Source organism: Gallus gallus, chromosome 2, assembly GCF_016699485.2.
Source record: "Gallus gallus isolate bGalGal1 chromosome 2, bGalGal1.mat.broiler.GRCg7b, whole genome shotgun sequence".
Classification (NCBI taxonomy): domain Eukaryota; kingdom Metazoa; phylum Chordata; class Aves; order Galliformes; family Phasianidae; genus Gallus; species Gallus gallus.
Window position 1 is genome coordinate 147,610,739 of NC_052533.1, and position 22,964 is coordinate 147,633,702.

Genomic DNA, 22,964 nt, shown 5'->3' on the forward strand with positions numbered 1-22,964 from the left:
ACACAGGCTTCCCTGCAGCCATCATAAACACCTCTGTAGGTCAGCTTGTTAATAAAGCTATAGAAAACTTGTTAGGAAGCCATACAGACCTTGTCCTTGGAAACTTTGTGGGAGAATGGACACTTCCCATCTGTCTTCTTGCACGTGCCACGGAGAAACCTGCCAAGAGACCAGAACGAGAGGGGTGGGTGTGAGAATAGGTAAAAAAAAAGCCATTTTTCAACACTGAGTCTCTTGTCTGATACATACAACTGTTGTAAAGTTCACCATTAAAGCCTATAACATGCCTTAAGTCATAGAACCATTGAATCACAGAATGGCTTGGGTTCGAAAGGTCTTTCATAGAACCACAGAATGGTTTGGGTTGGAAGGATTCTTACAGATCATAGAATCATAGAATGATTTGGGTTGGAATGGATCTTACAGATTATAGTCACAGAATTGTTGGGCTGGAAGGGAACTCAAAGATCACAGAGGCATATAATGGTTGGGTTGGAAGGGATCTTATAGCCTATCCAGTCCCAACCCCTGCCGTGGGCTGGCTGCCACTCACAAGATCAGGTTGCCCCAAACCCATTCAACCTAGCCTTGAGTATCTCCAGGGATGGGGAAACCACAGCTTCTCAGGGCAGCCTATGCCAAGGTCTAACCATTCTCTAAGAATTTCTTCCTAATATCTAATCTAGATCTCCCTTCCTTTAGTTTAAAACCATTCTCCATTGTCCTATCACTATCAGATTGGTATGAACAAGATATAAATGGGAACATGAAGATGTAAAAAACGTTTGATTGATGGCAGCTGGATTTGCAGATCGTTACAACTACAGCATAGCTTCTCAATAAAGGACAACCTAAAACAAACACAGACTGAGAAAAATAAAAGATCTTGAGAAAAAAAAAATACAGAATAGGATTGTATTATGAGAAACTGAGTGCAAGCAAGTGAAATCAGCTCAAAAAAAAAAAAGAAGGAAAAATCGCCTTTCCCTCCTATATGGTCTCCCATCGAGCTCTGTGCAACCCACAAATGATTTCTCGTGCAGCAGCAATTTTAAGAAGAAATTACTCAAAGAGTTCATCAGCAGAGTTGGCTTTTCCACGCTTTTTACACGACTAATAATATAGTTTAATCAACTGTTGGGCAGGTATAATGAACTGGCAACATTAATCAGTTCTCCCATAATAAATTACTAGGCCTCTTAGCTGCGTGGCATCACAGGCTGAGGGATTCAAACTTGTTGCATGGTGTGGACGGAATGGTCTTTTTGGAGGCTGACTGAATATTTTAGTTTCAAATTATACCTTGCAAACTGTGGTGGCATTCCCAAATTGACAGTGGTAACTGATGCTAAGAATTATTATACTAATTATGTTTAACAAACATTGACTGGATTTTATTACAAATTCTTAAGATAAAAACAGTATATATTACTTCAATTTTTTATCTTTTTAGGTGTCATAAGTATCATAAGAGATGTAAGTGTATTAATGATGGTATCCACTTCCAAGACATGAAGTAAGTAGTAAAACAGTTCCCCTAAGTCACACAAACAACTAAAGCATGTATTCTGGTCGTGTGATGCTTACTTATCATGAGTAGGTATGAAATGTCATGTAAATTCAGAAAAAGAAATTACCAGAAGAGATTAAATAGATCAGGATTCTCCTGCCTGGCAAGTCTGGATAGAAAAGGAAGATTACATAGAGTTACAAACGATGCCTAGAAGGTGATTAGGGAACTATTAACCTTTCCTTCTCATGACCTATGGACAAGGAGGTGCCTAACCTAGTAGGGAAGCAGCCAGTTGAGGAAGCATTTTTCATGCAGCAGTTCTCATGTTTTTCTATCTCTTTAACTGGGAGTTTCCCTGCAGAATGTCACACACACAAGTACCAAAGCCAACTGATGGCCCAATGATGGGTCACAGCATACGGTTACTGCGTCCATCCATACCTGGTGCACACAGCCACCTTCTCTGGGTCATGGATGTAGGGGCAGTTCTCCCCACGATTGCACTTGCCGAAGCGGTTGTAGTACATGCAGTATTCCTTTTTCTTCTCTTTCTTCTGCTTGGCTTGACGGATGATGGCCAAACTCCGCTGAACAGCACGGCTAAACAGAGCAAGATGGACATTTCCAACTTCAGTACAACGACATCACACAATGACACGCAGAAAATGGTTCAACAGTACCCATAATCACAGAAAAGACCAAGTGGCATTTTGAAGAGAGAATTAAATATTCAGAAAATCTCTACCGGGCCATAGGCTTCTAGGTCTTTCTGGTGTGGGCCAACCACATGCTGGGCTGTGAACATAGCCGGGAGGATGAGGAAGGGGATCTATCCCTTCTACTAGAATTATTATGGTGCCTGCAACACCTCAGTAGCATATAAGGTCCAATCTGGGATTCTCAGTCCAACACAAACAGTGAGTCCAGTAAAAGGCCACCAAGATGGGCCTGGACCATAGGACATCTAAGCAGAGGCCAGGAACTGATTTGCTCACTCAGGAGAAGACAAGTAGGGGTTTTGTCCTTTGGGACTATTTAATGGCATGGTACAGAGAATACCTTCTCTGGGATATGGCACAAGAGACCTTTTGGTGCAAGAGCCCACCCGTAAAGAGGCCTTCACAGATTCCTCCGTGACCAGGACCATCTCCAATGACACTGTGAGTACGGAAAGAGCTCCCTGAAGCTTACAGGAACACAGTGAGGCAGAAAAAGTCCTCTTCTATGCTGGCTGTGAGGTAACACCAAATACCAGAAAAAATTAAGTGCCTGGTATCACTAGAATTTACTTAAGGATATCAGAAGATGCTTAGCACACATTTTCCACGAGCTTGCAGTTGAAGAAGTGATTACCCACCAAATATAGGACTGTATGGGACCAGGAGGAAGAGAAGAAGCATTTCTTTGCCAAAATTACTATACGGAGAAAGGGCTCTCCCACAGTCAACACCCTTTGTGAGATATTTAGCCAGCACATTATGCACACTGAAATTACTTGCAGGATGGACCCTACCACCAACTAACTGATGGCAGGTTTTAAATTAGGTGGTATTAGAGATGGGCTATAATAAAACATAGCTAAAATCTGGCACCAAGTCTGCCTACAGACATCTGGAACCAAGACACTTTGGGAATAAATTTTAGTCTACTACAATTAAGAGGAACTTGTCTGCAAATGCTCATACTTAAGGATGCGATGATACGTGGCACATCTGTAGCATAGGAGGAAGGCAATAAGAAAGGCAGCAGGGTGTTAAGCAGTGGTAATGTGCCGTCATTTTCCCACTCGTGGTGCTTCTCAGTTGCCACATGCTTGGTTCTGAGTTTGCAGGAGCAGCAGCACTGGTTGGGTGCTCAGCAGAGAAGGAAAACCTGCAAGTTTGCTGGGTTGTATTGGGATGTAATTTATTGACTCGTGGGGGAAAAAAATACAAACTGCTGCTCTACAGATGGCAGTGACACTGCTGCCCTCGAGAACAATAGAGTTGTTGTAAAAAGGGACTTTCAGAGAGGGCTAGAGAAGGATTTGAATTCTTAAATGTGCTGATATCCATTACTGACCTTTCAAACCCTCTCAAGAGAAACTTTCAGAGCAGCAGCCAGCGTCCTTCTGCTAAGTTCACAACTGAGAATGGGGGTGAACAGAGCTTCACCAAACTAAGAGCCAATGAAACAGCCCCATCACATGCTTCAGACACCATCCTGAGCACAAATCACACTGTGGGTACAGACCTTGCAATGTATCGGCTCGTGGCTGATCGGTTCAGGCAGCCAAATGGAGAGAAGCCAGGACTGCTGGGCGTGCAGCTCAATCGTACTGTTGGAAAACATGAAGAAACACAGACACATTCATGATCATTTGCTCAGAATCACAACATTTTGCAGGGATTCATGTGGTCCTTGGTATGTTATTGCTTGGATGAGTATGCTTTTTGCAAGCTTTGCAACGAGTTTAAGCCCTGCAAAAAAAAGGTCTCTGAATGCTGCAGGGATCCTTTCCTCGGTGCTGGGAAACTGCTCTTGGGAAATTCACACATATCCATTGGCTGCAGAACAAAATTTGAGGTTGTAGCAGCCCAGGGAAACCCAGTGGCTGACTTCAGTCTGTGCATGCATGCAATTAAATTGTCCTTGAGTGCCGTACGAAAGACTGAATTGAAAATAAAAGCATTTCCAGGTGGTAGCAGCGTGCTTCAGTCACTCACCTGCCAGCCTGGGTGTGCTGGGGAGTGAGTGAGTGGAATTTGATAGTGCAGCAGCATGCGGTCCCGGTGCTCGAGCTGTCACTCTGGCTGCCAATGGCTGCAAAACCCCATCTGTTCCTTTTGCAAATGCAAAGAGCAAGCGTGATGCTGGTGGCCCGTGCATGGCGATCGGAGGCATTGAGAGCTTGCAGGATGAGAGCAAAAGTCTTTGGGCACAGCAGATATTGCAAGGTGTGTTCAAGCTTGGTTCGAGCTCACTGAACATTATAGGGGCATTTCATAGAACCACAGAATGGTTGGGTTGAAAGGGATCTTAAAGATCACAGAATCATAGAATGGTTGGGTTGGAAGGGACCTTAAAGACCATCCAGTTCCAAGCAGGGTTGCCACCCGCCAGATCAGGCTGCCAGGGCCCCATCGAGCCTGGCCTTGAACGCCTCCAGGGATGGGACATCCACACTTTTTCTGGGCAGTCTGTTCCAGTGCTGGCTCATGTCTAGCTTTTTGTCTATCAGGACCCCCAAGTTTTTCTCTGCAGCTCTGCTCTCAATGAGTTCCTCTCCCAGTTTGTACACACATATCTGGGATTGCCTCAACCCAAGGGCAACACTTTGCACTTGGCCTTGCTAACCCTCATTAGATTCTCATGTGCCCAGTTTTTGAGCCTGTCCCGATCCCTCTGAATGGTATCCCTCCCTTCTATTGTGTCAACTGCACCACTCAACTTGGTGTCATCAGTGAACTTGCTGAGAGTGCACTATGTCTTTGATACAGATGTTGAAGAGCACTGGTGCCAAGATGGACCCCTAGGGAAAACCACTCATGACCAGCCTCCTCCTGGACACAGAGCCACTGACAACAACTCTCTGGCTGCAACTATCCAATCAACTCCTTATCCACCAAACAGTTTACCCTTCAAAACCATACCTCTTCAATTTAGAGGTAAGGATGTGGCGTGCGATCACGTTGAAGGCCTTGCACAAGTTCAGGTAGATGACAGCAGTTCCCTTCCCTTTGTTCACTGATGCCACCACTCCATTGTAGAAGGTCACCAGATGGGTCAGGCACAAGAACTGTTTTGGGGGATGTTTGTTTTTTTTTGGCTCAGGTTCTGCTTCCCCAAGGGAAAGATGATGAGGCCATCATGCTCAAGCAAAGCTGACCTCCCAAACAATGCAGGGAGAGATCCAAATTAAAGCCCGTCATTAGGGTAAAGTTAGAGCATCCCTCAGTCCTCTGCAATTATTTTTAAAGCTCTTGAAAGCAAGCTCAGCAGGACAAACTATCCCAAGAGTGGGCTCCCCAGGGCAGCAGACAATCTCTCTAAATATTTAATACCTGGGCATAAAAGCAGACTCTGGGGTACGAGCATCTTTCTGTGCTCATGTGCCATCCTTTTAGTTAAAGCAGCCTGACAACCACATCCTTTGCCAGAGAAGAGGAACTGCTAAATAAATAAATAGATAAATAAATAAAGGGTGCAACAGTCTCCTTCAGCTGGTTTTAAATGGATATATTATATACCCATACTACAGACATGGCTGAATGGTTGGTTGGATTTTTTTCACAGCTTTCATCTTCTGGCAAGAAGAAATGTTATTATACACAACCTAAAACCATTTGAAACTGTTGGGAGGATGGAATGTGTGCCACACTGGATGCATATCACCCTTTACAGATTCCTACTGGGAATTAATTCGCAGCCTCCAAGCAGTTTCAGTGCACGAGAATCACTCCCATTCATTGCAAAATGCAGCACGGAAGAACCCGTCGACCACATCCAGCAGCCTGGCAGCTGGCAAAGCAACACTTCCTCTTTACTCTCTAATTACTCCAAGTGGAAATATTCGTCCAACTAATAGAGAACTGCCTAAATATTTACCCAGGAGGAGACAGCCCATCGGCCGCGTGGTTCAGAAGCTCTGTAATTATGTGGTTTTTAACATGCAGCAGCCTGGAAAGAGGCAAACCCTCGTTTCTCTCTTCTGTCTATTGGGATTTATGGAGCTGCAGCACAACGTTGGTTTTAGAAGCTTTTCCATCATGCAAAAAAAAAACCAAAAAAAACAAAAGGTTAAACGGAATAACAGAATAACAGAATCATTAAGGCTGGGAAAGGCCTCTAAGATCACCAAGTCCAACCCCGACCCATCCCACCATGCCCACTAAACCATGTCTCCAAGTGCCACGTCTCCACAGCTCTTAAACATCTCCAGGGATGGTGACTCCATCACCTCATTGGTAGCCTATCCCAATGCCTTATCACTCTAAAATACAAGTGATTCTCTGCAAACCTCGAAGCAATGAGTGATGAAAGTCAGAATAAAACAGATGCAAGGTGAAGAGTTGAGCTCTCTACAGGCACCTATGCCCTATGGGGTTGAGAAACGATACTGAGGAATGGAAAAGGGTGAAATTTAAAAATAGGAGCTGAAATGTGCTCGTGTGCAAGCCCATTGGGCTTGAGACTCAGTGAAACATGAGAGACATGGTTTACTGGGCTTGCTGGGGATGGGTTGATGGTTGGACAAGATGATCTTGGAGATCTTTTCCAACCTTAATGACTCCGTGATTCTATGAAACAAAAAGCTGAGTGCCCCTAAGCTTGACTCTGACCCTGGAGAGCCACGCTTGGCCCTTCCTCCAAATGCAACCCAACTGAATTTTGCAAGAGAGTGATTAAGCACGCTGGGAGAGCACCGGTACTGGGACAAAGCGCTGCTGGAGCAGGACAGCAAAGCATACATCCCTACGCTAAATGCCGAATTTCCATTGCTGCAGATACTTAAATAAGTGTGCACAGGGAGAGAAAAAAAAAAAAGAAATACAAAAAAGAAGCTGCTGGGTGAGCATCAAAGAACTGCACATTAAGGGCTTTTTAACTGATTACACACAGCATGCCGGCGTCAGGCTTGATATTTTATATCCTGCATAAGGGACAGGTGTTTTTCTCTCTCTTCCTCTTTTTTTTTTATTTTTTTTCCTTAACGATTGAGTCAGGTCGAAGCGCATCATCTGTAAGGAAACCCACAGCCCGTGCAAACGGGGCTGTTTCTCTTCATGCATCATCCCAAGCCGACGCTGGCTCTCGGAGCGCTGAGAAGTGATTGTTGTACCTCACCCAGCCGTGAGCCTCGGCGCGTCGCTCCAGAGGGAACGGAGCTGTCATGTTCATTAAATGCATGATTACAGCTATGATTAATGGCGGGGGCTATTGCCTAACTCTTTCTTTTTTAATTTTTTTATTTTTTCCCAACTCTGTACGAATCCACAGCACAATAGCCTGGCTCCGGAGGCCCCTCAAAGCATACATCCCACTCTGAGCTTTGCTTTTGGAACAAAATGGAGCAAGGCGATCGTGTTAATGGGGCTCCCCGTTGAAGAGGTTGGAGGCTGTATCCCTATGATAGCACCCACACTTTAATCCAAATGGTTTACCTCATGGATTGTAGGATGAGATGGGTTCCTTCCCATGGTATCTGGTCCCTTTCCTCCAGGAAAGGCTGGCAGACATCTCCCTTGGCAAACCGCCTTGGCAAACCATACAAACCATTCTTGGGTGCTTCCCACCATGGGATGTGGGAGTCTTCCATCCAGCTTCAACACCTCCAGGCAACTCCCCACCAATTCAGGGCTTCTTAATGCTTCCTGAGAATGCCACCTAAGATTTCCCTTTGCATGCAAATCACCAGCAAACACTGCAGGGAGGTTGTGTGGTTAATTATCTTCTTAATTATTTAGGCAGGATTTTATTGCTCCCAGGCACAGCGAAGGAGCAGGAGACAAGGGGGTGCACTGAGGCCAAGCAGTACAGTGGAGTAATTATGCTCAGGAGCATAATGTTAGGGCATCAGGTAAGCCCCCTTGTGACAATGGGACCACTAAGCCCATTACGACAACCCCAAATCAAAACCTCACACAAGGAGAGAAATGGGCTCCATTCCAAGTGTAGGATGCAGCTCCAGCTCAGGGATCACCGCCATGGGGTTTTGCCCCAGCATAGCATTATTTAGCCTTGCTGGACACCTGCACCACTGCAGCTTGCTTCTCTTCTGCTCAACCCCCTTCACGTGTGGCCTTGGCACTAAGAAAAAAGGCTCTTTTCAACCATGCCATCCCCTTTATTAGGTCACATTATAACTGTGCTTTGCCTTCTGCGGCATGGGCAGCCTACTTCTGGAAGAGGCAGCCATTCATTTTGCGGGGCTCTCCTGCCTTTATTGCTGAACAAAAAGTTTTGAGGCTGGCACTCAGGAAATTTATTTCTTTAATTATTATTCATTTAAGTGGCTTCCACTGTTTCAGATGATCAGCACTAGCAGCTGCTGGGGGTAATTTATTTTACTCACCAGACAGCAGAAGCCCTCACTTTCTGGAAGGTAACAACAAAACAAGGGCTTTTCAAGTAGCTTTTCACGCTTTCCTGCCTGACTGCATCCCAGCTCTGAACAGGAACATGCATGTCCCTGCTTCAGGCACTCACAGGCGTTTTGTTATTAGCAAAGCACGCTCAATTAACAAAGCATGCTCTGGTTTCAATGCTGTTGCGCAATCAGCTCTGTGGATGCTTGCAAGGAGTATGGAGCAGCTCCCATGCTCTGCACTCCCTGGATCCAGTGGTGCTCCTCAAGGAGAGCAGGTCTCAAACCCGACGGGTTGAGCTCAAAGGGATCAAGGGATTAAGAAATCCTAAAACTGAGATGAAGGAGCTAAAAGGGTCCAGGGACTGAATGGTTGAGTAATCCTAAAATCAAGGAGTTGAGCTCAAGAGAAGCTGAGAATTGAGTAACTCCAAACTTGAGGGTTTGAACATAATGAACCAAGGGACTGAGTGGTCTCAAAACAAAGGGACAGAGTTCAAAAGGAGTTGAGCAATCCCGAACTTGAGGGATTGAGCTTGAAGGAGCCAAGGGATTGAGCAAATCCAAAGCCAAGTGACTGAACTCAAAAGGGATGGAGGGATTAATTAATACCAAGACCAAGGGATCAAGCTCCAAGGGGACAAATCCCAAATCCAGTGGACTGATCTTAATGGTGACATGGAACAGAGAAATCCCAAGGGATTGGAAATCCCAACTGAGCTTAAGAGGGAACAAGGGACTGAGAATTCTGAAACCCAAGAGGCTGATTTAAAAGGAATAAAGGGTTTGAGTAATACCGATCCCAAGGGATTGAGTTTGAAGGGACCAAGGGATTGAGAATCCCAGAACCGAGAGACTGAGCTCAAAAGGTCCCAAGGGACCAAGCAATCCCAGAACCAAGGGGTTGAATCCGAAGGGATAAAGGGACTGAGTAATCTCAGAAACAAGAGACTGAGCTTGAAGGACTGAGAGACTCTACTCAGACAACATCGAAATCAGCACAGTAAAGCAGTATTCCAACTTGAGCTGTTCTCACACTTTTGTGCATTAGGTTCGGCTCTTCAATCATCCCATCCCAACACGTTTTGCAGAATGAAGGCAGGACAATTGAGGCCACAGAGAGGTGAACAAGCTACTGGTGCTTGGGACACTCTTTGGCATGATGCAGTGGTGGGGATATTTGGGCACGAGCTGCAGGTTTTCTGGGTATCCAAAGTTGCAAAGGGAAGATTTCCTTGCAAGAAGCAGCTTTGGATGTTGCTTAAACTGCAATGAGCCCACATCGTGGGCTGCAATAGCTCTACCTGCATCGCTTGTGCCTCGATTGGGGTCAGGGCTGCTTTCTGGACAATGTCAAACCTTAATTTTGTTCCTGCTGCTTTCAATTTCATACTGGGCTGCTCTTTTTTATTATTATTTTTATTTCCCCTTTCAAATTTATTTTTTGAAATGCTGTATTGCCAGAACCTTTTGCTTCTTTCCCCAGTTTCATGGAAATTCCTCAAGCGTCCGAATAATGCAGCAATTGTAGTAAGAAATGACGGAAGGGTTTGCTCAACCAGCGCACTGCATTTGCTTAATTAAAGCCACATCTAATTGCAATGCATCAAACACTTTCCACACTGTCCTGCTGCCACATTTCCTAATATTTCCGCAAAGTGAAAAATAGATATTTGCATTTCTGATTGTAGTCAGGGCACAGAGAGACAAAATACCAACCCAATAAATTCAGGTGAACAGCAGAATTATAACCCATCATTAAGTAAATCCTGAGCTATTAAACTGTCATGAGCACTTCCCATCTCTCTGCTACCCCAACACACACTGGAGATTAAAAAGAGGAAAAGTTTTGCACAATATCCTCCCGTCATCCCTTTGGCCCTCCCAAAAATTGCACACTGGGCTGTGTTTCTCTGCATGGTCCCAGTCCAGCACTGGATACTTATGTACAAGGATGAATCCATCGGCCTTTTTTTAAGTTCCCTAAGCACAGATTTGATGTTTTCCAGTGGTTAGATGAATTTTAAAATCTTCATCCATTAGGATGAATGAAAATAAGGTCTGGAACAAGAATTATAAATATGGGATATGGAAGACGTGAGCTTGGGAAAAGTTGCCAGGAAAACACCAGAGCTCCAAACAGCATCAGTAAGAGTGATTGAAGCATCTCCTACCACCTAAATTTCCAATAACCTGAACCATCCTTGAAAAAAATCCAATAACAGAGACGTTACAGTCAACCCAACCAATGTACTCCTCCAACAAAAGCCCTGCCTGCTACAGTGGAAGACTCCTGGGTTCTTGGCTGCTCTGTCCTGAAATCTGGCCCCTTAAGCTGGATCTGCTCCATCTGGCACTTTCCATGGTTATGTCCTGAGGGTTCTGCCCACCTCTTGCTGCTCCAATAAAAGTCTGCTGCATTGAATCAGTGTTTGTGGATGGTCCTCAATCTCAGATCCATACTCAGGATGGTTCTTTCCTATGGGCTACAACGGTCTCAATCTCCATTAAAAGCCATTTCATTTTTTCAAGCCATTTCCACTTCTTGTTACAATTGCTTTGAATTTAACATGTTCCCTGGCAGCAGAAACACTCGGAAGTGCCTGGTCCCATGAAAAGGCAGCAGGAGTGCAGGGATTCAGACACTCCTGATGGGATTTTTGTCCCTGCTCAAAGTTCTTCTCCTCCCTCCCATAAGCCTTTCCTTTGTAGGTTTGTAACGGAACCTGGGTGACAGGAATAACCCATTCACCTCCCAGCACTGGATCTCAAAGGGGTGGGCTGTAAGAAGGTGCAAAAAGAGGGAGATGGGACACCTATCATTTGCATCTCCTTACAACCACCCAGGAAACCCTAAACTGGGGTACACACAGCTCCGAATGACACTTCCCAATGACACTGTCCTATTTATTCCCTCTCTTCATTCCCTCTTTTCCACTGTACATAAAATGACTTGGGCATTAAATTGCCTCCGTAGCATTATTCATGAACGCGCTCATCTCTGCTGCCTCCATCATTCCAACAAAGAAAAACACCATGAAACCACTGGCTTTGCCTTTCCTACTTTAGCTTTTCCCAAGGATTGCAAATATAAGGAGCAAAAACATTCAACCCTGGTAGAAACCTGAAAAAAAGAAAAAAAAACAACCAACACTTCAGGCACAATTAGCAACCTGATCCTGCCTGAGATCTGCATTTGAGGTGTCAAGTACCAGAGGAGCTAAAACACACATTTAATTGAAGCTAAATGTAAAACCAGTAACTGCATCAAACTGCTTGCTTCATAGTTATCTGCAGAGTGACCCTCCCAGCTTTGTTAGGTCAATATCGAATGTAATTCGATGAGCATATCAAATATATGTAGCCTTGAGGTGCAACTTGAAGCTGCCCAAGACTTAGCAGTCCTCCTTATGGTTAAAAAAAAACAAGCAGCGTAACAGGGTGGATCTAAACCTGGTACACACTAACTTCAGAACAAATATTCTTCACCTGTTTCTTCTTAAAGCTTTTGTCTCTTTTATGTTGCTTTCCCTTCAGTGCTACTGTTAATCAGAAACATACTGTAATCAAGAAGAGCTTGGGGATGTCCTCTGGCAATGATGAGACGTCCATTACCTTTGTGCTAAGGTGTCAGCAATGCTGCTAGGAAGGTAGTTTTTCCCCCTAAAAACATCTCAGGGACCTCAGGTTGAACATTAGGAAAAAATTATTCTCCAGAAAAGTGTCCAGGCATTGGAACAGGCTGCCCAGGGAAGTAGTGGAGTCACCATCCCCAGAAGTGTTCAAGAATTCTGGAGATGTGGCACGTGGGGACATGGTTTAGTGGGCCTGGCGGGGATGGGTTGGGGTTGGACTTGGGGATCTTGGAGGTCTTTTCCAGCCTTAATGATTGTATGATTCTACAAGTGGGCATGGTGGTGATGGGTTGACAGTTGGACTTGAAAACCTTGAAGTTCTTTTCCGACCTTAATGATTCTTTGACTCTGAGATTCAATGACCTTGTTCAAAGGTTCTCAGGTGTTGCAGCAACTCAAGGGAGGTGAGGAGTTGGAAACATCCAATCATAGTATGGTTTGGGTTGTGAGGGTCCTTAACGATGACCAATCCCAACCCCATGCCATGGAACAAGCAGCTACAAGCCAACCTCAGCACTAAAACTGGAGCACTGTTAGATTTTTGATACAAACTAGGACAAATTCTTGCTGCTCACCTGCTCTGCCAGGGCTCTTGGTGCTCAGATCTCTGCACCGACCAGGGGTGCTGGAAGTTTTGGAGAGTTTGTTCGCCGACACCTGGTACATCACCCCTCCAATGCAGCGATAGCCTTTGCTCTTCCACCTCTGCTGTATGGCTTGGGATTTGCTACTCTTGGGCGTTGAGCTTGCTTGGGGGGACCTGTAAGGAAAGGATAAAGCCAAGGTAAGCATGAAGTCAGGATGATACCACAAGGAGTTGTGAGCAAACCCGGAGTCGCTCAGAGATGGAGGTGGTACTGAAGCACGCAGTTAAGCTCTTCCTTTGGAGACTGAAAACAAAATGGACTGGGGAATCAGATCTTATTTACTTACATCAAAAACAGGTGTAATTGAAGAGCCTACAAATGGTACCTCTTCCCTCTTGCACAAATAAGCACTTTTTTTCACCCAGTTTGCCCACAGCAACACTTGTCTATGTGCTTGTCTATAAACTCTGCAGATCTTTCCCATTGCCCCCAAAGCACAGCTTCCATCTGCACTGCCGGTTTGTGTCTTTCTAATGGGCAGCTTGGCAGAGCCAAACAGGGATCCAGGTGGGTGCACAGATATTGTGTCGTTCAGCACCACTGTGCTGGGCTGCCTAATGGGCTGGAAGAGCCTATCCTGATGATGGCTACAAAAAGCAGAGCCAAAGGAGTGGTCACTCGGATATTTTTGCAGCCCGCTGCAACTGCAGCTCTTTCAAGGGTTTTTCCATATCCTTGCAAGGGATGAGCTGCCTCAGGATGCTGCCATCCCATAATGCCAGGAGCAAATTCTGGGAGCCAAACTGGTCCCCTGCAGCACTGGGGACACTTCTGCAGCTCCCCATCCTTTTGCTACCCCCTCCGAGGGGACACATTCTCCCTCTTAGCTCTGCAGTGAGGATGATGACGGGTCAGGAGCTGTGCTGTAGTCACACACATCGGTGTCATTCCTAACGTCTGTTTGCTTCAACAGGCAAAGGACAGCTTTCAGAAGCTCTCAAGTGACACCCTGGGGACAAATCTCTCCTGGATGGGCTCATCTGTCACCAAAAAACCCTTCCGGTTCCCAACCTGATTCCCTGCATGATGCCATCTCTCTCCCCATCCGCCACCCGGCTCATTGCTGTACATATGCCGTTATGCAAACAGAGCTGTTCCAGCCAAATCAAATCTACTCCAATATCAGTCGTCTTAACCATTTAGCACTAATCCAAACAGTAATTTGTTTATGCAAATTAGAGCTCTAATTTTGTATTAGTACAAACTATGCTCATAATGCTATTAGCAGAACGTATATAAACCGCGCATTACTGAAGAATATCTGTAAATTAAGGCCTGCTATCCTATCAGCAGAATGCAAACCCTGGAGAGCATTACCTTTAAATGAACATGTGCTGCAAAGAAAGAGAGAATTGTAAAATGTAATAGTTACATTTCTTAGTGCTTAGCGTGACAGCCTATTCATTTAATAGGGCTGTTGCCACTGGCTACCAACCTCACAGAATTACTGCCAGATTTGCAGAGGGGATGGGGACAAAGAAGTGCTCTGCTGCACTGGGTGCAGTTTCTTTGGGCAACCTCTGCCCTTACTAAGGAGATGAGCAGAAAACTTGAAATTTTACAAGGAACAGCCTCTTTGCAACCTTTCAGCTCTTAGCAAAGCTCAGGGGGTTGCAGCTGGTGGAGATCCCAAGAGCTGAAGAAAGGTTTCCACTGAGAAGGCGGTTTGCACACATCTCCCCATGGTCATCCTCTTGCTGCAGGCACAGCATACAGAATCACAGAATCATTAAGGGTGGAAAGACCACTAAGATCATGTAGCCCAACCATCAGCCCATTACCACCATATCACTAAACCACGTCACACAATGTGACATCTACCCAAAAACTCCACAGATGGAAACTCCACTACTTCCCTGAGAGGTACATAACACACATGAACCCTTCCAGCCTTCCCAATGGAACCACATGGGATGACATGGGATGATGAGGCATGGGATGCTCAGTGGTTTGAGTTGGAAGGGACCTTTAAAGGTCACCTAGTCCAACTTCCCTGCCATGAACAGGGACACCCACAGCTAGGTCAGGTTGCTCAGAACCCCATCCAGCCTGACCTTGAATGTCTCTAGGGATGGGTCATCAACATCTCTGGACAAACTCTTCCAGTGCCTCGCTACCTTTACTGTAATTTTTTTTTTCCTTATACCCAACACTTCAAGAGGTCCACGTCTCTCTAGTACCAAGGACTCCATCTGGATGCATTTGTCAATGTCATTGCAGAAAAGCATTGGTCCCAGCATTGGCCTCTGAGGGACATCGTTCATCTCCGATCTCCATCCGGACACTGAGTCACTGATCACTGCTCTCTGGATATGACCTAACAACCAGGTCCTTGACCATCAAATAGTCTACCCATCAAACTCCTATCTTTCCAATTAAGAGAGAAAGATGTTATGCAGGACCATGTCAAAGGCCTATCTAAAGTCCAGATAGGTGACATCAGTGGCCCTTCCCTTGTCATTGGTGCAGTTAGGCCACTGCAGGACACTAGGTTGGACAAGCAGAACCTGACCTTGATAAAACCATGCTAGTTGTCATGTGGTGGAGCCACCACCCCTGGAGGTGTTCAAGAAAAGGGCAGATGTGGCACTGAGGGACATGGCTTAGTGGGCACAGTCGGGATGGGTTGATGGTTGGATTATCTTGAAGGTTTTCTCCAACCTTAATGATTTCATGACTCTATGAATGGACTAGTGGTGGCGGGTTGATGGCTGGACTTGGTGATCTTAGTGGTCTTTTCCAACCTTAATGATTCTTTGATTCTCCCAAGCTGGGCACCTTGCACACAAATCACTAGAAATGCAGAGTTCAAGGGAAAGTTTGGAGGTAGAGAGGAGGGATTTAGAGGAAGGGGATGTCAAAAGGAATTGGGACGCAATGAGGACTGATTCATGCTTGTGCCATTACTCTGATCTATTTAACATCTGGTAGATGGTGCATTTTGCATTGTAGCTCCATTTGCTATAAACAGACACACCACACTGATGATATACATCAAATGGCACAGACAGGACTGCATTTGAGCCCAAGAGGGTAAAAGCATCACCCAAGATACAGTAAAGCTCCCTGGAGAAATCCACTGTGAACTAACCAGAGCCCAACCAAATGCAGCCTCCTTCCCAGCCCTTTTGAAGGAAATTCCATACCAAATGTCTAGAAAACACTAAAGATGGTGGGTGACTCTCTGCACGTGATCATCACAACTTCAGTGTATGCTGCAAACATCAATTTGCGTATCATAGAACCATTAAGATCAGAAAAGACCTAGAAGATCACCAAGTCCTACCTCAAGTCATCGCAACCAGGCCCACTAACCACGTCACTCAGTGCCACATCTCCACAGTTCTTGAACACCTCCAGGGATGGTGAATCCACCATTTCCCTGGGGTAGAAACAAAGAGATTCTTGCTCAGAAAAACACCGATTTAGAGAAATGCTCCCATGCTCAGTACGCTTTCCTGTGAAAATAATGTCAGTGGGGTCCAAAATAAAAAAAGATTGGGGGAAAAAAACAACCCTTCTACGGTTGTAAGATGGATTTAGTCCAACAAAACGCAGTTCCCGCAAATGCTCTGGATATTTATTTTCTCCCTTTTTTTTTTTTTTTTGTGCTCCCTCCAAGTGTTGAAGTGGCCCTTGTTGCAAAGTCACCATTTATCACAGAGTTATTACCCACTGGCATCTGACCCTGTGTATGTGAGCAGAGAGAGAGCAGGTAGTAGCTGCCAGCAAGCACCAAGCAGTGAGAGCTGCACTTTATAAAACACTTTATACTTTTATAAACCAGTAAAAAGGAAAGGGAAGGGAAGGGAAGGGAAGGGAAGGGAAGGGAAGGGAAGGGAAGGGAAGGGAAGGGAAGGGAAGGGAAGGGAAGGGAAGGGAAGGGAAGGGAAGGGAAGGGAAGGGAAGGGAAGGGAAGGGAAGGGAAGGGAAGGGAAGGGAAGGGAAGGGAAGGGAAGGGAAGGGAAGGGAAGGGAAGGGAAGGGAAGGGAAGGGAAGGGAAGGGAAGGGAAGGGAAGGGAAGGGAAGGGAAGGGAAGGGAAGGGAAGGGAAGGGAAGGGAAGGGAAGGGAAGGGAAGGGAAGGGAAGGGAAGGGAAGGGAAGGGAAGGGAAGGAAAGGAAAGGAAAGGAAAGGAAAGGAAAGGAAAGGAAAGGAAAGGAAAGGAAAGGAAAGGAAAGGAAAGGAAAGGAAAGGAAAGGAAAGGAAAGGAAAGGAAAGGAAAGGAAAGGAAAGGAAAGGAAAGGAAAGGAAAGGAAAGGAAAGGAAAGGAAAGGAAAGGAAAGGAAAGGAAAGGAAAGGAAAGGAAAGGAAAGGAAAGGAAAGGAAAAAGAAATAAATAAAAAGGAGAAGGTGCGGAACAGTGTTATGCACTAAAGGACCATGGGTCCCACACCTCCCTGCAGAGACTTTTCTAGGATTTCAGCCTGCACCCATCAATGTGTGCTTGAACCTCCTTCAATTTGCATTTCTGTAGCAAAATGATTATTGAGGTTGCTTGAAAGTAAAGCCACCAAGATAAAACATAGGTTAGGGTTTAGGCTTTAGGGTTAGGGTTTAGGGCTTAGGCATAGGGTTAGGGGTTAGGCATGGGGGTGAGGGTTAGGCATAGGGTTTAGGGATTCGGGACACAATTAGAGTTTAGGGGTTAGGGTTTAAGGGTTAGGGTTTGAGTTTAGACTTTGGTTCTCATAGCCCAAAGGGTGGCCACCTCCACTTCCACCCTCTGAGTGATTCTGCAACGGGAACATTGGTACGAGGACAACCCGGGCTCCTCAACCTGGAAACTCATTTCTAAAAAGTCAAAGTTAGCAGGGGGAAGAAAAACAAAAAATAAAATGCAATGACTTCTCAAAAGGAGTTGTAATCTGCTCCAATAACCTTTACAGCTATTTCCCCTACTGGAGACAGACACACAGACGGAGGGAAAGGTGCCAGAAGGCTGCATTACTGCTTCAGCAGTTTTATGATCACTTGTTGGGGAGAGCTCCCAAACCCCTGAGTTGGGGATATCCTCTGCCCCAAATACCCATGTTCTGAGCCACACTGCCTGAAATTCCCATGTTCCGAACCACATTGCCCAAAATTCCTGTGTTCCCAGTCCGTGTTCACACCATGCAAATGCACAGGGTTGGAGATGATGCTCTCAAGGAGATGTTTCACAGGGAATTTCAGTTGCTGAACTTGAGCTCTGGCAACTTCTGCTGTTTACTTCCTGAAGGCCTGTTCGATTCAAAACCGAAGGTAAAATATGTTTTATATAGAAAACTCTAAGCATAGCCTAAGTTCATGTAGAAGAACAGAGAAACTCAATGGTCCAACCCTATGGAAAGTTGTAGCCCCAACAACTTCACTCCATCAGCGTCACCTTCACCCGTCGGCAGTGGCACCGATCCTGGGGACAGCCACTGTTGGGCCAAGAGATGTCACCAACAGAGCCTCACAAAATCCCTCGTCTCTTTTCATCCCTGGCGGTGTCACGGCACTGCGCTGAATTGTTACCCTAATGGAAAGGACGGCCTTTGGAAATGAACTGTATTGAGAAGAGAGGATAAAATTAATGAGATAATAGCCAGGCCAAGGACCTGAAGAATACGCCAGCTCTCAACACGAGGGGCTTGTAATTCCCTTTCTGCAGCACAAGCCCTCGGATCTAAAGAGCACTCCCGTCCATCCAGAAGACCCGCTCCGGCAGGAAATTTCATTAACGCTGGAAAATAGGAAAGGTATTAAGCGTGGATAATGAAGGCCAGAGTGTGAACAGAGCCTTAAGATAGTCTTCTTTCTAGCCTTTGTAATGGGAGGCATGAACTTTCCCTTCAAATCCATTTCTAATCCATTTGAAATACTACAGCAAATTATCTTCCCTTCAGCCCGAAAGCGGCCAGCCAATTTACTCCGAATAGAAGTGACAATGCTACAGAATTTATCGCCATAACCTTGACTACACAAGGTTGAGGGTTGTCTTTCCCCCACCCTGGGGTGGACAAGGGAATAAAATTTTTTAATGAAAAGGGGGGGTAGAAAGATACTATAAAAATGTTTAAAAACAGTACAGCAGTTGTTGAAGATCCAACATCAACACCAGAGCCAGGCTTGATGGCGAAATCTCTGCATCAGTACTAAAAACATTCTGGGTGCAAGTCCTGGGCTAATAAAACTCTCTGCAGCTGGAGATCTGGGCTCTTACCATACATCTCTTGAATCACAGAACTGTTTGAGCTGAGAGGGATCTTTAAAGGTCATCCAGTTCAACTAGAAGTAGCAGCAACCTTGTCCAAGTCCAGCGATTTCAAGCAACAACTTCATAAACACTCATTATGATCAAGTCTTGATTTTTCTTTTCCCTTTCCCTTTCCCCTTCTCTTTCACTTCCCTTTCCCTCTCCCTTCTCTTTCCTTTTCCCTTTCCTTTTCCCCTCTTTTCCCTTCTTCTCCCTTTCCTTTTCCCCTTTTCCCTTCTTTTCCCTTCTTTTCCCTTCTTTTCCCTTCTTTTCCCTTCTTTTCCCTTCTTTTCCCTTCCCTGCCCTTCCCTTCCCTTCCCTTCCCTTCCCTTCCCTTCCCTTCCCTTCCCTTCCCTTCCCTTCCCTTCCCATTTCCATTTCCATTTTCCTTTTCCTTCCCCTTTCTTTTGCCTAACCACTGAACCACTTCTTTGCAAGTCTGCAAGAGCAACTTCAAAGCATGTGGCAGCAAGTCCAAAGTGACAATTGGACCAAATGGGTCCAAACTCCTTGCTTCCAAACACAGTGAAACTGCTTGAAATGGAACAAATCCACTGAAACTTCATTCAGTACACAGCAAAAACTACTGAAATGCACTCACTCTTAAATAAACACCAATAAGAAGGAAAAAAAAAGGGGGGGGGGGGGGAGGAGGGTGTAGATTTCCAATTCAAGAACTTCGGAAGTGAGAAAGGACAATCCACGTTGGAGTGTGCAGATGCTCAGGTTTAACACCCACATGCTATCCACACATGCACAACACTCATTAAAACTCAAACAAGCACACACAGACTCACCTATATTTGAAATGCCAAACTGTCTGATGTATTTAAATGTAATACAAAACTGAGAGCAGGGTAAGAGCATCCTAACGGCGCTCCAGCCAGCTGAAACCGAGAGGATTTCTTGGAGCTCACGGCAATACAAGTGGCTCTTAAAGGATGGTTTTCTTTTACTTCTGGATATCTTCTTCAGGCTTAGCTTATTTATTTTTTTTTAAGTAATCCTTACATAGTAAGAAATCACATTTACATGCTGGCATTTGGTTCCCAAGGAAAGAGTAGATGACACAGGGCCAGGGTGTGCTGCAGGGCCAAGCAGGAGGGAATCTATTGCTACAGCCCCATAGGTGGCAATGCAAAGGGCTGATTTGGGTAAGAAACACAAAATTTCTGGGGAAAAAAACACCCCACAATATCCTTGTTCCTTAGCATGTAACAGAACAAAATAAGATTTGGGTTTGAATCTTATTGGTGCTCCGTGAAACCCCAGCAGCGCTCCAAGCTCCTGCAGGTTGAGTACTGCTCACACCAAAATACATAGGGAAAAACAAGTGATTCCATTCAGTGTTTGATTTTCACATCATATCTGCACACTATTGCTTTCTTCTTCTTACTAAAAAATGTCAGTTCTCAAATAAACACTTCCTACTGCTACTTCAGACCTAACATTAATAAAAATAACCTTATTTTGGCTACTCAGATAACTCAGTTCAATTTGTCTTATACTGCAGGGAATCCATTATATTTGAAAATATGGTTACCAGCAATAATCTCATTTATTTGTAAACAAATCTCTATTTTCAGTAACCAGTGATAACTACAAAACGTGCACTCAACAGCTCAGATTTTCTTCCTAGGCATCCAGTATGATTCAGAAAACCCAACAAACACTTAAAAACACTTGGAGTTCAGTTGAATGAAACCTGTATTCCCATTCAAATGCATCTCAATGCTGATCTCAAGCAAAAAATAATCTAGCACAGATCTCATTTACCATTTTCAAAACCTGAGAAAATTATGAACCTCAATGAGTGCCTATTAAGCCACATAATTGCCTAAATAAAGATGTACGTATCTAATAAATCCTCCTGACTTGGGAAGGAAAAATAGTTGCAAGCATATTACAAAGGTTACCAACCACCATAACAAAGACTCCTCCAGAAAGTGAATAAAGATGTGAAACAAGACTCAGTGATTTAGGTCAAGGATTTCCACCTTGTGGGTTTAAATCCTGATGAACCTCAGCAATTAAATCAATATGAGCAGTGACGGTGCAACACAACAAGAAGGTTTGAAATAATGGGATTGCCAGCAACTCTGCAGACCACCAGGATTGACTGCAAATCATATTACTGTTTGATATTTCCCCCACGTATTACAGCGTTTCATATTTTCTCCATATAATTAAAAGCTTTTGGCTTCATACCTAAGATACCTACCTACTGAAGATATTATCACAACCTCTTTGAGGTGTCTTCCCAAAGGGCTGCAAAACTTAGAGCCAAACTTGAGCTAAACCGATGGGAACTTATTTGTAAGAGTTGACTTCTCTTTAGTTTTTCACTCAAAATTAAGTGGAGAGTGGAGCAACTGTGTTGATCCTCACTGCAAAGATGACTGGGACAGCATTGGCAATATCCAATGCTTTGAGAATTAAAAGCTTTGTGAATCATAGGATCATTTAGGATCTGGAAGGCAAAGCCCCGAAGCTTCCATCCCCATTCCAGTACCCAGAGATCAGCTTTGCATGGGGACAATGATGATGTGAATGAAGGAAGACTTTGCTCTGGACTGGGAACAACTAATGCAAGAAGGATTAAAAATAAATTATTTGGGGGTCCTCACCTGTTTCCAGCATCATTCTCTGATTTGTTTTTCCCCAGTTTCTCTCCTCCTTTCCTCCTCTGAAGCTGAAAAACCAGGAAGGGGACGAGATCCAAGCGTCCACAATGCAGGACCCATCTCCATAAGTACTATTTTTGGGTTCTGAAAAATCTCTGCAGGTTTCAAGCTTATCAACTGTACTGTTGGTGCCACCTCTCCAAGGCAGGGCCCCTGTGGCATACACTCAAACCCAAGCTATTGGTTCACATCAGAGCCCATGAGCTCACCCTACAGCTATTTGGGGACAGTTCTAGACTCAACACAAGCTCCCTCCATGCCAACCCTAAAATCACCCTAAGCACTCAGAAGCAGCTCCCTCAGGCTGCAAAACTTATTCAACACCTCACATTTCAGCCAATACTTTCAATAAGTCATGTTTTTGCTCCAAACAAGAGCTACGCTGGACTTCCCTCACCACCCACACAGCCTGTGAAAAGAAATGAGCCCAACATCATAAATCCTGCTCCAAGCTGGGGATTAAAACTTGAAGCATTAGTGCCATAAAAAAGCCTAATTATGCCTGCAGAAGAAGATACAGTTTGGGCTGCACGTGATCCACAAGCAAGCCAGGAGCTGGCTCGTAACTCCCTTCCTCAATTGCTCCAAGCAGGAGCAGAGGGAAGCCCTGTGCTGCCTTTTCTCCAGGGATTTGCTGGCCATGCATCATAACCCCGCTGAATTTAATCCCTTTTTTTTTTTCCTTGAATGCCTTTCAACTCCACGTTCCCTTTTATTTCCCTATGGCTCCCCAGAAAATCACAGCCAAGGCTTCACACTTGGCAGCTCCACTGTCTTGGCCGTGTAGTAAGGGTGGAGCCATGTGCCAGGGAAAGCTCTTAAATCCCATCAAGACCTCCCAAAATGCAGAGAAGATGCAGTTATTACCTCAAGGAGGGCAAAAATTCCCTACTCAGCTAATCAAAGAACCCAATTCAGAGTATCCTGCATTCTTGGCATTAACCCTAAATTGTTTTCAGAGACTGGTGGGAGACTCTGTAAGGGAGAACACAAGACCACAACAAAACGCAAGGCTTCAAGTCATGTAGCAATGTCCCCTTGCCATTTAAAGAGGTGTAAAGATTCCCCTTTTTCTGCAGAAAAGCAAAGGAAGGAGCTAGTAGCACCAACATCCACTCGGAGGCTGATCCACTTACGGTATCACTCGTTGGTCAATAACCACCAAAGAGCACCACAGAGGTTAATGGCTTGAGCAGCA

The 22,964-nt window shown here is 45.0% G+C and overlaps 1 protein-coding gene across 2 annotated transcripts in view; it reads right to left on the reverse strand.

The window, feature by feature from the left end:
• The window catches only part of ZC3H3 (zinc finger CCCH-type containing 3), a 156,259-nt gene that overhangs the window by 35,420 nt on the left and 97,875 nt on the right, over nt 1-22,964 (reverse strand). For both annotated transcript variants that reach the window (NM_001031585.3, XM_015283175.4), the window contains exons 5-8: nt 12,790-12,974; nt 3,746-3,830; nt 1,955-2,113; nt 90-159 (exon numbers count right to left, since the gene is read on the reverse strand). In NM_001031585.3, the coding sequence (NP_001026756.2) occupies nt 90-159; nt 1,955-2,113; nt 3,746-3,830; nt 12,790-12,974 (499 nt within the window). The remainder of the gene's footprint in view (nt 1-89; nt 160-1,954; nt 2,114-3,745; nt 3,831-12,789; nt 12,975-22,964) is intronic.